Source organism: Egretta garzetta, unplaced genomic scaffold, assembly GCF_000687185.1.
Source record: "Egretta garzetta isolate BGI_Z169 unplaced genomic scaffold, ASM68718v1 scaffold292, whole genome shotgun sequence".
Taxonomy (NCBI): domain Eukaryota; kingdom Metazoa; phylum Chordata; class Aves; order Pelecaniformes; family Ardeidae; genus Egretta; species Egretta garzetta.
The window spans coordinates 1586861-1601296 of record NW_009258789.1 but is presented as its reverse complement, the minus strand read 5'-3'; the positions used below and the strand labels follow the sequence as shown (position 1 = coordinate 1601296).

Below are 14436 nucleotides of genomic sequence, written 5' to 3'. Positions count from 1 at the left end.
CTCCTTGATTCAATCAGAACAGAGGGAAAACATGTTGGATATTTAAAATGTAATCCCATTTTTGGAGCAGAATAACTAGAAATAGCATTAGATTTTTAAGTGCAATCATAAAAACATGTTGAAAAATGTAATCTGATCACGATTTCAGAATCTGATTCTTTTTAAGCACATTCAGATTTCAAATGTGAGTAAGTCCTTTTGGTGAAGTAATCCGCTTTGCCTGAAGTAATCAGATTGTTCATGTAATCCATTTATTCTATGTAAGTAATAAGTTTTTTAACATAATCTAATTATGACCTTGGGAAGTAATTGTTTTTAAAGCATTCGTTAAAATATAACCCTGGAACAGATTCTTGGGGTTTGGTACTGGTCTATGTTGGCCTTTAAACAGATCTGGCTAGATTTTTCCCTGAGCCCTGTTCTAGTGGTGTAAATGGCTCATTACAGCAGGGAAAGTCTCACTCGGGAGGTTCCCTCTCGGCTGCCATCAGACTTCTCAATCTATACACTGGGTCAGTCAGACTCACTAACAAGTTAGTGCAGAGTTGTAATGATACCTAACCTGAACTTGACCAGAAAAAAATGAAGACACAAACCGGTGAGCCAAAACATTTCTGTTCAGTGTGTGGGCAGGAGTCCTAGCTCTGCCTCATCAGCCAGGGTTTCACACAACCAAATAAAGCCTCTTAGTTGCTCCCTTTGAAGTCCAAGTTGTGCTCAAATTCAGTGGTGTGTGATTGTCATGCACTACTGATTTGAGGAGCTACTGAGTCATCCAGCCGATGAGCTGTTTCTCTAAAACATAACTCATTCTTTTTGTTGGGCACTGAGACTGATGTGCTCGCCTGCTTCATCCTCAAAAGAGCCTGTAGCTTTTAAAATTGCAGGCTTGCCACAGAAAAGGAACACAGCTTGGAATCAAACTGTGTCAAAGTGCTAAGTATTGTTGTTATTTCTCTTTACAGGCGAGTTGGAGTTTGTTCAACAACTACCAAAGATTATCTCTGGGAAAATCCAAGGGAAGAAACTAAGGAACAAAGTGTGGGAAAGAGCTAGGCCTTGCCACTGAGCTTGTGACTGGAACATGCTTATCCTGGACTGCTTTTCTGCCTTCTGGCATACTGTTCTCCATCAGTCTTAAGAGGTGCCAGACAACCTTCTGAACAAGAGTAGAAGATACCAATTTTTGTTGTGGTGCTTTGCACTATTTCTAAAGCAATATATTCCCTATAATTTTAAATGCATGTTGGAGAAACTGTTTTGAAAATAATTATAAAAGAGGGGAAATCAGACTTGCCTTCATTTTTGTATGTGTATTGTTATCACTGAAGACACATGCAACTGTGTGTCACATATATTTTGTGAGAATGCTTTTTAATAATTGTTGATGATCAGGCTTCCAGCTTTAGTGAGTGCTGGGTCACATATAGTTTCAGGATTAAATATAATCAATGACTCCCTGGACTGAGTAGTAAGTGCAGACTATGAGATATTTCCATAACAGTCAAGCACAGTTACGTGGGTATGGGTGCAGCAGAGGTTTAGATCATCCCTGTTAGGTTACATCTCACATTTCTTATTACTCTTCTGTAGCAGTTGCACCTCACACACTGCTGCTACAGCAACAGCCTGTGTACTCTTTATTCTTGCTTCAGAAGATATAAGTAATGATTGAACTACTGGGAGCAAAAAACCACCAGTGAACCAAAAAAACCCTAGGGTTATTTATCGTGAAATTTCCTGGTTCTGCTGTAAACCCACTATGCAGTACACATGAGCACATCTGCTGTTGTACCAAGAGTCTGGGAAAATAGCAAACGTGCTGTGTAGTAAAGCTGCTGATGACCTTTCAGGACAACTAATTGAGTTATTAACTGGCAAACAAACACAAATCCCAGGAGAGGCTGTGCCAGGAGGGTTCTGCAGGTGGATCTCTCCTCTTTCATAGCCTTAAGCTCTGAAATGGATATCGCTTTGCTTTCCAGCTACAAAGCACGTAATTGCCTGAGGTCAAAACCAAAGAGAAAACAAATGCACAAAATGCTTCATCCGTGTAGATTACATCAATTTAAACGGATCTGAGCTTGCACTACTGAAACCAGGGGATAGTTGGGACAGGTAGCCTATAATTACTTTAGCTTTGAGTATGTGCTTTTTTAGAATATCATATGTGATTTAACAAGCTGGGGAAGCTCATCTCCTAACAGTGAACTCTATAGTAGTAGGTCGGGGGAATTGGCTCTGAGTCCACAGCAAGACACAGAATGCAGGGAGAGAGAGGTTGTACATGACTTGTGCAAAGACACTGATGCCAAATTGGATAGTTTACTTCTAAGTAATTTAAGAGCTTACATTCAGTTTGCAAAAGTGACTTGAAAGCTTTCAGATACCACAACACATAGCAATTCAGTGGTTTTCCTGGAAGATTGGCCGTGCATGGATGCCTGCAGAGATTCCACACGCGGGGTCTAACAGCCAGGTTCTGCCTCTCCATAGTCCCTTACTTCCATGGCTGCTATCTGTGTTTGTTTCTAGCAGCATCTCTGACTGTTTCCTGACTCTGATCCTTAATTTATACCCTTTGTTGCCTCTATATAGAATCATAGAGTCATTTAGGTTGGAAAAGACTTTTAAGATCATCAAGTCCAACTGTACGCCTAACACTGCCAAGTCCACCACTAAACCATGTCCCTAAGTGCCATACCTACATGTCCTTTAAATACCTATATTTATATACAGTCTGTATATATTATAAAGTCTATGTGTATGCTTATGTATAGTCTTTCACAGAATACAAGGGTTGGAAGGGACCTCAGGAGATCATTTAGTCAAACCCTCCTGCTGTAGCAGGTTCACCTTTATTTATCTAGGTCTTCATTTAAAATATTTTGCCCTTGCAGGGCTTATTGCCTGTGGTAGCAATACAAGCAGACTGTGACTGTAGCAAATTACCTACACCAAGCATCTCGTAATTGAAGAGCTGGAGTTCCTGCATCACATTGCTGCCTTCCAGAGCATGGATTTTGTGTCTCATCCCTTTGTCACCCTGTTTCATAGCAGCAACTCTGTAGTTTGAGTTTTCATTGTCCTCAGAGCTGATGGCCCACATCTGAACTGCATGTATTTTTTTCCACAGAAGTGTGCATCAGATATTATGGGTGATATTTATTGGCACCAGGCTTATGAAAATCTTGATATGTTTACCATACCAAATGGCAAGATACATGAGGAAGAGTTGAAAGAAGTGTCACCTAATCATAAATAACATGTCCAGGTAAGCACAACTTATTTAAACACCCTAAGAAATTAGTTTTTATTCAGTAGTTGTTCAAATACTGTTCAGCAACAGTAAGGATGTTTATCATGTCTCTTCCATATTGGCTAACTTAACAGACCCTTCACCCCTGCTTGCTAGTGATTATCATGGTCTTTTAGTTGTGTGTGATGGTTATATCTTCAATTCTGAGACAAAAACCAGGAACAGAAGATGGCATCCGTCCTGCAACCAAACGTGTGTTTGCCAATAATAGCCTTGTGGGGCTGGTAGGGCTGGGTGAGACTGCTGTGGTGCTTAAAACATGGGAACAGTGCATACAAGTCCTGACAAGTCCTTGTTCTTTCTTTTTTTTTAAACAGATAGCTGTTCACAGTTTCAACCCCTACTTTGGTTGGACAGAATAGGAATTGTCAGCTCCAAGGGGAATTCTCTGAGAAACCTGTGGACAGATGAAAAAGCAGGAGACTTAAAAGGGTTACCAGAGCTCTAGCTTACCCATAAGGAGCGGTGGGATAAAAATGTCGTAAAGAGGTGGACTTGCTGCTCTGTATACATCTGTTCCATTTGGAGCCAACAGCTCATCTGGGAATGTGCACATCATAATACTATTATTGATTTTTCTGTCTCTTGTAGGAGGGAAATAATCATCAAAAAATAGTTCTGATGGTTATCGTCTCCAAAAGCCCCCATATATCTGCTTTTGTGCCATGAAGATTTTACTTGAATTTCATGTGTTGCAGTCCCCATGGAGCATCCAGACACTCCACAGATTATTCCATCGGTATCACAGGTCTTTTGCACCTTTGAATTTCTCAGATTATGAAGCTATCAGTTGTTGTGAACAGTAAGTGCCTGAGTACTTTAATTTTGTAAGTCATGTGCTGGACAAGTGGTATCAAATACAAAAGGTAGCATTTCTGACTCTGTAGATTCAGTATTTTTAGTGAAACTGTGCCCCTATGCCCAAAGTCACGTCTAAAACCATCACTGGCTTCAGTGGGACCAGAATTTCCTCCCCTATTTCTATTTTAACATAATCCTACATTGCAGAGAAAGGAGAGGCAATTTGCTTTAGCATCAGAGGGGACATGGTGCTTTGTCTCTGTGACTCTGATTCAGCAGTGTGTGCAGTGCTGGGTTTGTAAAAGCCTCTAAGTAATTTATAAGCATTGCAAATGAGGTGGATATACACACCAACTTGTATGTGCCTTGGAAAAGGGCTCTTTTAAACAAAACGTGCTTAACATACCTGCCCAAGAATATGTAACACTATCAGGTTTTGTTGCCTGGAGCACCCCAAAAATGCTGCAAGGAACTACAGGAGTCTCAGAAGTAACCAGCGTGCTACTTACCCTTGTGTTGTGTATAGGAGCAAAAGGGACCATCAAATCCAGCTCTGTGGTGGATAAATGGAGAAGGAAATGAAATGGAGCTTTCAAGAGCTGTGCTTCCTGTCCCAAAAAGTGGCCAACATGGTCTCTGGGCCATGCAGTCTGCAAAGAGGAGACCAAGCTTTGGGGATTCTACCCCAAATCCCAGAGTGGTAGATGCTGAATGTGGCTTGTATGCAAACAGGTGAATTGTATCATTCCTAATGGTCTGTCGATTGTTTGTTACCTTCTGTGCCAAAATTTGGTTAACAATTCATTTAACAATTACATTTCTTATTTGGCTTTGTAGTTTGACATTTGACAATCAAAGGGGCTGACAGGGGTAGTCTCTTATGACTGATGAAACTACCTTCATCATTTTTCTTTCCCTTTCTGTGGCTTGTGTTGATTGTGTTAAATCAATTTGATTTATCTTCAAGAGACTTAAGTTAAAGCTTCTAGTGTTTACTGCCCCAAAGTTATACCTTCTACTTACATTGTGCCTGGAGCAAAGGATCTCATAGAAACAAGCTATTTTGTGCTTCAGATCTGCACATCTGCATTCAAGTTCAGGTGTATGGGATTTGGTTTACCTTCATTTCTGGATTGAATGGTGCTGGTATTCAACAAATCAGGAGAAGATATGAGTGATCAGGACTGAAAGTGAAAAATACCTAATAAATTTCCCATTTTATTGCACTTTCAGGTGTTACCATCATCCCAGGGACACACAACTGACAGCACAAGACACTCGCTATAGATTGCTGGTTTCCAAGGCGAAGTGCATTATTACAACTGATGTGCTTGCTCCTGCGGTAGACTCAGTTGCATCCCAAGTGCCGATTTTTGAAAACGAAGCTAATTGTATCCGGAAGCAGCAGGGCCAAGTGGCTGAACTTCAGTGATTTGCCCAAGTAAATGCCTTCTACCTTAGCTCTATCATAGTTACCTCTAGTGGAAAATTTCTCATGTTGCTTAAACTTGTGCACTTGTGTCTCATTAATGAACTAGATACCTTTGAAGGGGTGGGAGAGAAGGCAATTTAGTCTCTTTTCTATGAAGAAAGGGAATATTTGGGAATAGCCAAATTCTTAATTAAAAAATAAGTAGTTTTACAATATCTAGGTTTGTTACATATGACTATGAAATAATATGGGAAAATGGATAGGAAAGCCTCTTTTATTGACAGCTGTGGCCTATCTCCCCTCTAAAGAGCAAAGAAAAATACTCTGTACAAATTATTCCAATCCATATCCCTAAAATTTTATGATAATAAGGCTGATGTGAGTAGCTTTTCACTATGACAGGCTAAAAAAGCACACTACAAAATGAACCTAATGTGTTTAGGAATCCACCTGCCTCACTACTGAAAAGCAGCTACTAAAATGGCACACAATAGGCAGCTCTTCACTGCAGTGCATGGGACTGTAGAAGGGGTGGAGAAGCAGAGTGGGGAATGGAAGCAAATACTCTGCTGCAATCTGCTCGAGGCCTTATGTGTGATTTTACCAGCTGGTATTTTGTTAAAAGCATCTATGTAGCTAAACCCATTCTTTCAAGGTGGGATCCAAGCTCTTTAGTCACTTTCAGAGCTTTGTAAGATGTACTGTGTGTTCTCACAACCACAGGTGTCTGAACAAGCATTACCTGTGCAGCATACTGTACAGTCTCACCGTATTTCCATCTGCTCCTTTGAACAATTGCTCACTTCAGTGTCACTAAACCAGAAGACAGTGGAAGCAGTAACACTGCATTCTCAAACCTCCTAGAACTACTAAAACATTGTCAAGTCAGTTTGATGAATCCCCTTTATGCTGGGCTAATATTCTATGGCTCAGTTCCATGGCAGAGGGTAAAATTGATTTGATAAAACCTAAATATTGTCTGGAACTGCGTCAGTCCTGCAGAGGCTGTCACTGGTGGTCAGGCAGGTAGCTGTCTGGTTTCCCTGGATGGCTGCCTTGCAAAGTGCTGTCTGGCTGGCTCCAGGGTTGCTCAGCTGTCAGGCTCCCAGTCTTCCCAGAGTGCTGGGCTGTTGTTCTGCCTTGCTCGTGGTCTTGCCAGATCACTGGCAGCCTGCCTACCTAGTGGGCTAATTGCCCAGAGTTCCCAGGTCCGCATGTCCTCAATTGCCTTAGCTGGCTGCTAAACTAGCCAGGAGGCTGCGGAGCTCCAGAGTGAGGGCTCCCGGGCAGCCTGTCTGCCTACCAGCCAGCACAGGGAGACGGCTGGGCGGGGGAGACAGGCTTCCCATGACCAGCCTTGCAAACATGGGCCAAGCAAAACCTTTCTGAACATTCCTGGCAGAGAAAAAGAAGCAGTTTTGCTTTTGCATCCTAGTGTGAGATGAGAAATATTTTCCTCCCATGTGCCAGATTACCAAGGGTTTGAGCCTCCCCACACTTCCCTGATACGGCAAGGATAATAACTGGTGGGATCATGTACCAAAAGAAATGGTGGGTTCTCCCTCAGCTAATCACACTAAGGCTGGAAGGTACGCTTCCTGGAGGACACTTTGGTCAATCATCAGATGCTGAGCCTTTTGGTGGTTGTTAAGGGAGGCAAATAAAAGACAGCCAGTTGTTGGCATTTTTACTCTGGAGAAGATGGACATGGAGAATAGTTGGAGCAAGATCAGCAACACTAATACAGAACTAGCAGTGCAGGAGTGAGGGGATCTCGGTAGTTTCTTAGCCATCGCATCTCACTGTACAAACAATCCTGCATGTTCTGGGCGCAAAGGATCCAAACTAAGTGTGCTGAGTAACACCAGCCACTGTTTCATATAACCTTTCATTTTTTTAAGGGCTGCCCCTGCTGTCCATAACTGCGTGAAGACAAAAAGCCAGGATCCAATGGCAATCTATTTTACCAGTGGCACCGCAGGCTACTCCAAAATGGTTGAACATTCCTATGGAAGCTTTGGCCTGGGCTTTTTTCTCTGTGGAAGGTGAAGTATTCAACTAATTATACTTTCACAGCTCTGAAATGTGAAGCAAACAAAAGAGTTTTTGTATGTGATAAAATTATGATAGATGATGAGGCTCCCACAATACTGTACGTGTCATTTCTTTTGATCTCCTCAGCTGAATTGTACCCAGGAAGCAATGATCTTATTCAGTATGGTATATAGCTCCATTTTAGAAACTACTTGCCTGTTCATCCAGGCTATATAACTTATTTAAATAAATGAGTTGGGATACCATTTGATTTTCTTTATCTTTGCCATCAGTATAAGGGCTAGGCAGAAGGCATTTATTTGAGCTCTTGAGTTTCAGCTCAAATTTACCCTGCCTTTCTCAGTTAAAAAAAACCCTCACATTTTTTTAATTTCCACTTGCAGACTCCCTTATATTGGCCACCTTTGTCTTCACCAGATACTGGATGAATCTGACTCCCTCCGACATGATGTGGAACATGTCAGACACTGCTTGGGTACAGGCGGCTCTTGGGAGTGGTTTTGGTCCATGGTTCCAAGGCACTTGTGTTTTTGTACATGCCATGCCACAGTTTGATCCAAGAGCGATCTTAAATGTAAGAAAGAACACCATGCTCACAATGAACAGTTACTCATATTTCATGTTGTTTTCCAGGCAGGCCACAAAACTAAGCCTCTTAGGTTTATGGGATTAGCTGTTTTAAGATGGCGTAACCACAAGGTGATTGTTCTTTGAATAGGAATATAATACAGGAAGGATTTTGCAGCATGACTCTTTGGGCACAGGATATTACCAGTTGCTTCCAATCAGTAGGAGTTACTAGTATTACTTAAACCTCTCCCCTACTGTATTTCACTATTAAAATGATAAATGAGCTGAATTACATGTAAATTAATATTTTTATTATGCTGCTGTGACCCTTAAAAAAGGCAAGTCAGTACTGGAAAACACTGAAGCCTTGAGATTAGCTTGTTCTTAAAAGAAATTATTTTTAAGCTTCTCAAGCCAATCTAAGTTTTAATCTAACACAAAGGGAAGAATTCTGCTCCCAAATGGCTCAAAGCACCTACATGGAAAAGTGTACATTCCTAACGTGTGGGGGTTATTTGGCGATTCTAATCCCATTTCATTTCCTTTCTAAAATGGTAGTTGGTAGTTTGTTTTTTTCTTTTATAAATTTCTTGGCCTTGGAAACACCCACTTGCAATGTCATGGGGTGTCACATCTCTGCACAAAATGAAGTTAGATAGTAGAGGCTGCTTTACCCATGGTGTGGCTGAAGTGAAGGCTGGTGAATGAGAGGTCTTCCTCTTGCTTTTCTTTTTCACTACCTGTCCCCCTCTCTGAGCAAATTCTCATTGCAGGCAAAAGTGAGCTTAAAAGAAAAAAGTAAGGCTTAGCTCTACCTGAGTGACAGTGAATCATCTGCTGGTGTTACGGGTGAGAAATAGATGCATCAGAAAACAGAGGCTGAGCTGAGATCTATATTCTTCTAGCAAGGCACTTGTGTCCCTGTGTTCTGACCCAGCTTAAGGAGGATATATAAATTTGGCAGTCCAAAACAACCTTTTAATACAGAATTACTCTTCAACTCAGCCAGAGCTCTTGGAGATTTGGTTCTGCGCATGTCAGGCCTTTTGTCAGGACAGCTGAGGGAATTGCAGCATGTCCAAAGCTTTTCTTTAGTTTCCTAAAGAACTTGACACTGAATATAAAGGTGACTCTGGTAAGAATTGATGTACACTTTGACCCACTGCCTGGGGAATTATATTCTTTACTTTAACAACATATGTTTAGAGAAAAGGTCCCAGCATCTAAGAACTTTACAACAGTCGTTTACAGAGCTCTTATAAATTAGGAAGCAGAGTTTGAAACCTTTATCATGTATTGCTTAGAACTGTTACTAATGTAAGGTAGAAACAGTCTTTCATCCTAATTTTAAATTTGCTTACACAAAAGCAAATTTTGCTGTGCAGTGCAGGTGTGATATAGCAAGCCTGTAGTGCAGGCAATGCTCACTTGTTCTCAATTAAGTGCCTTGTTTGTTAGGTTGCTGTAGTTTAATTAATGCTGTATTTTTTATTTTCTTTTTGTAGGTGGTAAAAGCTTCTGTGGTCGTCTCCTTCCTTTAAGTCACAAGATCCAAAGAAACTGGCTTGTGAATTGCAAGATCTTGTCAAGAAAGTCACTGCTCCATGCAAATACCCCGGGAAGGTAAGTAAACATGAGTGTATTTAAAAAAAAAAAATCCCAAACACCTATTTCAACCACAGAGAGGTTGGAAACAAAGATTAGGCTCAGTTCAAACTCAGTAACAAAGGAAAAAAGCCCAAATATGTACTGTGCGAGAAAAATGACATATTATTTGAAAGAAGACTTTGGAAAATAATAGATACACCACTACCTAAAACAAAATTGGAGTTATTTCCCCAGTCACCAAATTCTTAATTTAAATACGTAGGATGGAGACCTATGCTGCTCTGAAAAAAATTCTAAATGAAATCTGCTCATTTTAGTTTTTTCCTCTTTTGAATCAGATTGAATTTTTCCAGCAGCTGCCAAAGACAATTGCTGGGAAAATCACTGAGTGAACTGAGGAGCAAGAAGTAGGGACAGATTTAGTTTTGATAAGCAATCTAAAAAAGCCTGTATCTACCAATTTCATCCATAACGAAGCTTTTCTGTTACAACTGTAATTACCAACATAGGGTTTCTCTTCACCCATTAGGCAGTGATTATGTAATAATACACAAGGTTTAAAAACTCCAGCTGTACAGTTCTTAATGCTTGTGTTCTTGCTTAACAAAATTCAAGCCTACTTACCAAGGGATATGCAAACGTATCTTCCAGCCACCTAACGCTTCTCAGAATTACGGTACAAGTAGAAGCGATTCCCAGGTGAAGGATCAGCGTATTCATTCTTTGAGACCAGATATTTAAACTTACAAGAGGATTTTGAATGAGGAAATCATGATAGTATGCAATAAAGTTCCCAGAAATGGCCATAGATCTTGCATGCATCCAAATTAAGCACCCTGCTTGTATGAATCTTGAAAGCCTCAAGATTTAGAAATAAATATGTTAACAATTGTGTTAAGTAAGTGCAATTATGAAAAATCAGAAGAATGCGGACATCTTTAGGACTGCAGCATAGGCAGCATCTAAATGTCAGACATAGGCTTGACAAACGGATGGCAGCTATTCAGCAGTTTCTTCTGAAGACCTATAGGTCCTGCAGACACACAGATGAATGACAGAAAGAAGGGGGAAAAAAAAAAAAAACCAAACCACAAACTATTCATGAGTCTGTCTTTGTCCTTAGTAAGATAAGTAGGCTATCTTGAATAGTTATCACCAACATCAGGCACCAGTAAATACTCAATTTTGGTCTCTGTGCCTGGTCTCAAATGGTTCTTTCCTATGTGTGACCTAGACATTGCTGGGTTTAATCCACACACAAAAAGCTTTAAAATTTAAAGAAAACACCAATGGAGGTAAGAAAGCCGAGTTTTAATAGGTAGGTGGTAAGGGAGACAGGACTAAAGGAAAAAAAAAAAAAAAAAAAGTCTTCTTAATTTTCCAACTTCTAAAACAATTTTGAGAGAAAATATAAATTAACACTGTTGAGAGACTTGAACACATCCATTTCACTAAACCAAGACAAGTAACAAGTGGTGTTCTTCAAGATGAGTCTTTTCCCATTAGCAACCCATAGGCTTTTACACTAGAAATGAAATACTAATGCTAGACAGTTGAACAGGAAGCATACTCATAACCCTACTAGAAAGCAGGTTATAGCTGCACTGGTTTTGGTTGTTTTTGAAAAGTCACTGGGATATCAAAAAAGCTGCTGTGACAAACAGACAACAGACAGACTCACTAACATTACTTTCAATCTGAAAAAAATTAATACTTTAAAGCTAAAACTGTACCAAAAATTAAACTTAATTCCCCTTATGCAGTATGGTAAAATGGATAGCTTCTTTCATAAGAAGTTTCCAAGCAGTATTTAAATGCAAATTTTGAGACCTAAGAAAACAATAAAAACAAAAAAGACTTTATAAACCATCCCTCCCCGGATTTGGAAAGAGCAGCAAAAGGCTTTGCAGGACACTACTCAGAAGGATTCTGTTCAGTGACTACAGCATTTCCCATACACCAGTAACTGCTGTATACACAGCTAATGTAAACACACAGGTAGTTTTTGCTAAAACCATCTGCAATGCCTGCACTGTACTTCTACTGTTCTAGAACAGTCAAATCTATTGCTCTAAATCATCTCATAGTATTCAAGTATTTTGATCATAGGAGTTCTTCCCATTCACTTTCAAGACTTAGCATATCCTTCTAGAGTGATGCATGTATATAGATATGTATATAACCCTCCATCATACAGGAAATTATCAGGTTTAGCTCATTCTGTTGTTCACACAGAAAAATTTATCCGAGTTCTGCAGTCACACGAGTTGTCAGATCACTTCCCTAAAAACCCTCTGCAAGTAACTGTCTTTTTCAGATCTCTCACTATTGTCAATACTTCCTGATAGAGCTGATTCTGCACTGCTTTGACTTCTGTAGCCATCAGATATAACAAAGGAGAGTCAATATATGTCAGGATGGCCACATTCACATTTGCATGCACACACACCTGTTTTTTGTGCTAGTTAAAGGCAATGCAGAACAAAGCCCTAGAAGAATGACAGCAAGCTTCACCAGAAAGGTGACGCGCTCCTGAGCACTCTCATTATCTGCTGTAATGTCAGCTCCACCTGCAACAAGCATTAAATTTCTTACACATGTGGATTTTAAAAACAAGATTTCGAAACAAAACCCACTCTCCTCTTTAAAAGGCCCTTTCAGAACTCTAGGGCAACTTTTTAAAATACGTTTCGATTGTGTTTATCTTTCCCTTCTTCCACATTTTCTACACTGTCAGTGCATCATTCCCCTTGGGCTCGGCTTCTATGTCACCTTGGCTGTTGGTCTCTTGTTTTACTTCTTTTGAGCTCTTCTCGTCTTCCTCGGTTTCTGGTTTTACTACCACGGAGTTCTGGTCTTCTGTCAGATTTGATGGGTTTTGTTGTGCGTCGTCTTTGTTGCTCTTCACCACCTCCTGTAGATTGTATTTTCTGAACAGAACATAGTCTTTCACAACACTCAAGCAACAGACGTTTTTTATTATTTCCACCACAATTGTATATTGTGGGTTATTAAGATCAACTTTGTTTTCTGGATTGAGGCTGCCCACAATTCCTGAAAAACAAGATGTAGTTTAAAAGATGCTGGAAAAACTGTTTCAGAGCATAAGCATGCCCTATTGAAAGGATAAAAGTTAAGAGAGAGAAAGCAACATCCCCTTCAGTTGTAACCAGTTACTCAATTTTGTAATTGCTTAAAATAGCATAACACAGCAGGACTCTCAGAATATACCACCAGTAGGACTGAAGTAATTGAAGAACTATCCCACCAAGAAACAAAATACTCGAGTAAGGTGGAGCTATTTTCTGAGTCATGGATTCAATGGAAATAGTAACACATGGTTTCAATATAGCATCCAGAGAGAAAGCCTGATAGCAGTCATTTCAAAGCACATATAACTGACACTTATATCCAACACTGTATTGGTTCTGCTGGTTGTCTCTTAATACCTCAACACCAAGAAGGAATACTGATGTCAAGCTTTTTCAAGTCTTAGAAAAGCTTTCATAATTCAACATACAGATTTTAAGCAACAAATATGTATGCCCATTAAGACCACTTTTAATAATCTGACCTATGTTATGCATGCAGTTGTGGGCTGCTTATATACTTGTTCTTAGTTCTGTGTGAAATTCATACATACCTGCCAATTCCTTAATTACTTCTTCCCTACTCATATGACTGTTATTACGAGCTTTGTAAACAATCTGAAAAGTACCCTTATTAGGGGCTTTAAACCAAGGCTCAAAAAATGTTTCTGTGTACTTTTTCATATCCTCCATAAAAGCCTTGCAAGTTCCAGAAATGGGCAGCATGCGCAGAATGACTCTTGTCTTCTTCTTTTTAGTGGCATGCATGTCCTTTAATATATGGTGCACCAGGTTCTCAGGTTCTACAAGAAAAACAGCTAGGTATGAGAAACAAATTCAAGGCATTTTCTCCCTTCTTCCCACCTCTAAATAATAAGCTGGGGAAATGCAAGCCTGGCTGCACTGCTATCAGCCTCAAATCCTTTTCTGTAAAGAGTTGTTTTACTATACCAAAGCTGAATAATGAAAGATTATTTTGTCAAAGCAGATTCCTCTACCCTTAGAGACTCCGCTAATGACAAAATTCCATGTCAATGCCAAAGGGAAGGGGAAACCCTGCATTTGTTTGGTACACATGGGTTTCTTGGAAGTCATGCTCTGTGGCATGTTACTAGCACTGTTCAGAGCAGATTATGCCCACAGCATTACGCAGCATTGGCTGACATCCCACCTATGCCCTGGGTTCTAATGAAGACCACGTTGTTGGCACCGCTCTCCACAGACTGGAACCGCCGCAGCTTCTGCTCTGTCGAGGCACGGATCTGGCCGACCTCCTTCTTCAGGGCAGCCTCAACATCATCCTCATCCTCCTCCCTCTCACTTCCAGACAGCCGCTCCTCGTGATCTGAAAACTTCACACAAGGCACGTCTCTTGTTTGGTGAGTACCGAGCAACAGTGCCCACACCTTAAACACCCCCAGCGAGGCACCACCACGCGCACGGGCCCAGGGGTGACGGGCAAGGGCCTCTTCTCCAGCCAACCCGCGGGGCTGGGCTTTGCAGGCAGGAGCCGGCATCTTCCCGTGGCGGTGACCACAGGCGGGTTTTTGTACGCACAGGAA

The 14436-nt window shown here is 40.6% G+C and overlaps 1 protein-coding gene across 1 annotated transcript; it reads right to left on the bottom strand.

The window, feature by feature from the left end:
- Positions 1-10505: 10505 nt before the first annotated feature.
- On the bottom strand, positions 10506-14430 carry THUMPD1 (THUMP domain containing 1). Its single transcript, XM_009649519.2, has 3 exons — positions 14046-14430; positions 13429-13677; positions 10506-12839 (listed from the first exon to the last, which is right to left on the bottom strand). Exons 1-3 carry the CDS (start codon positions 14389-14391, stop codon positions 12511-12513), a joined length of 924 nt encoding a protein of 307 aa, XP_009647814.1. The 5' UTR covers positions 14392-14430; the 3' UTR covers positions 10506-12510.
- Positions 14431-14436: the final 6 nt, after the last annotated feature.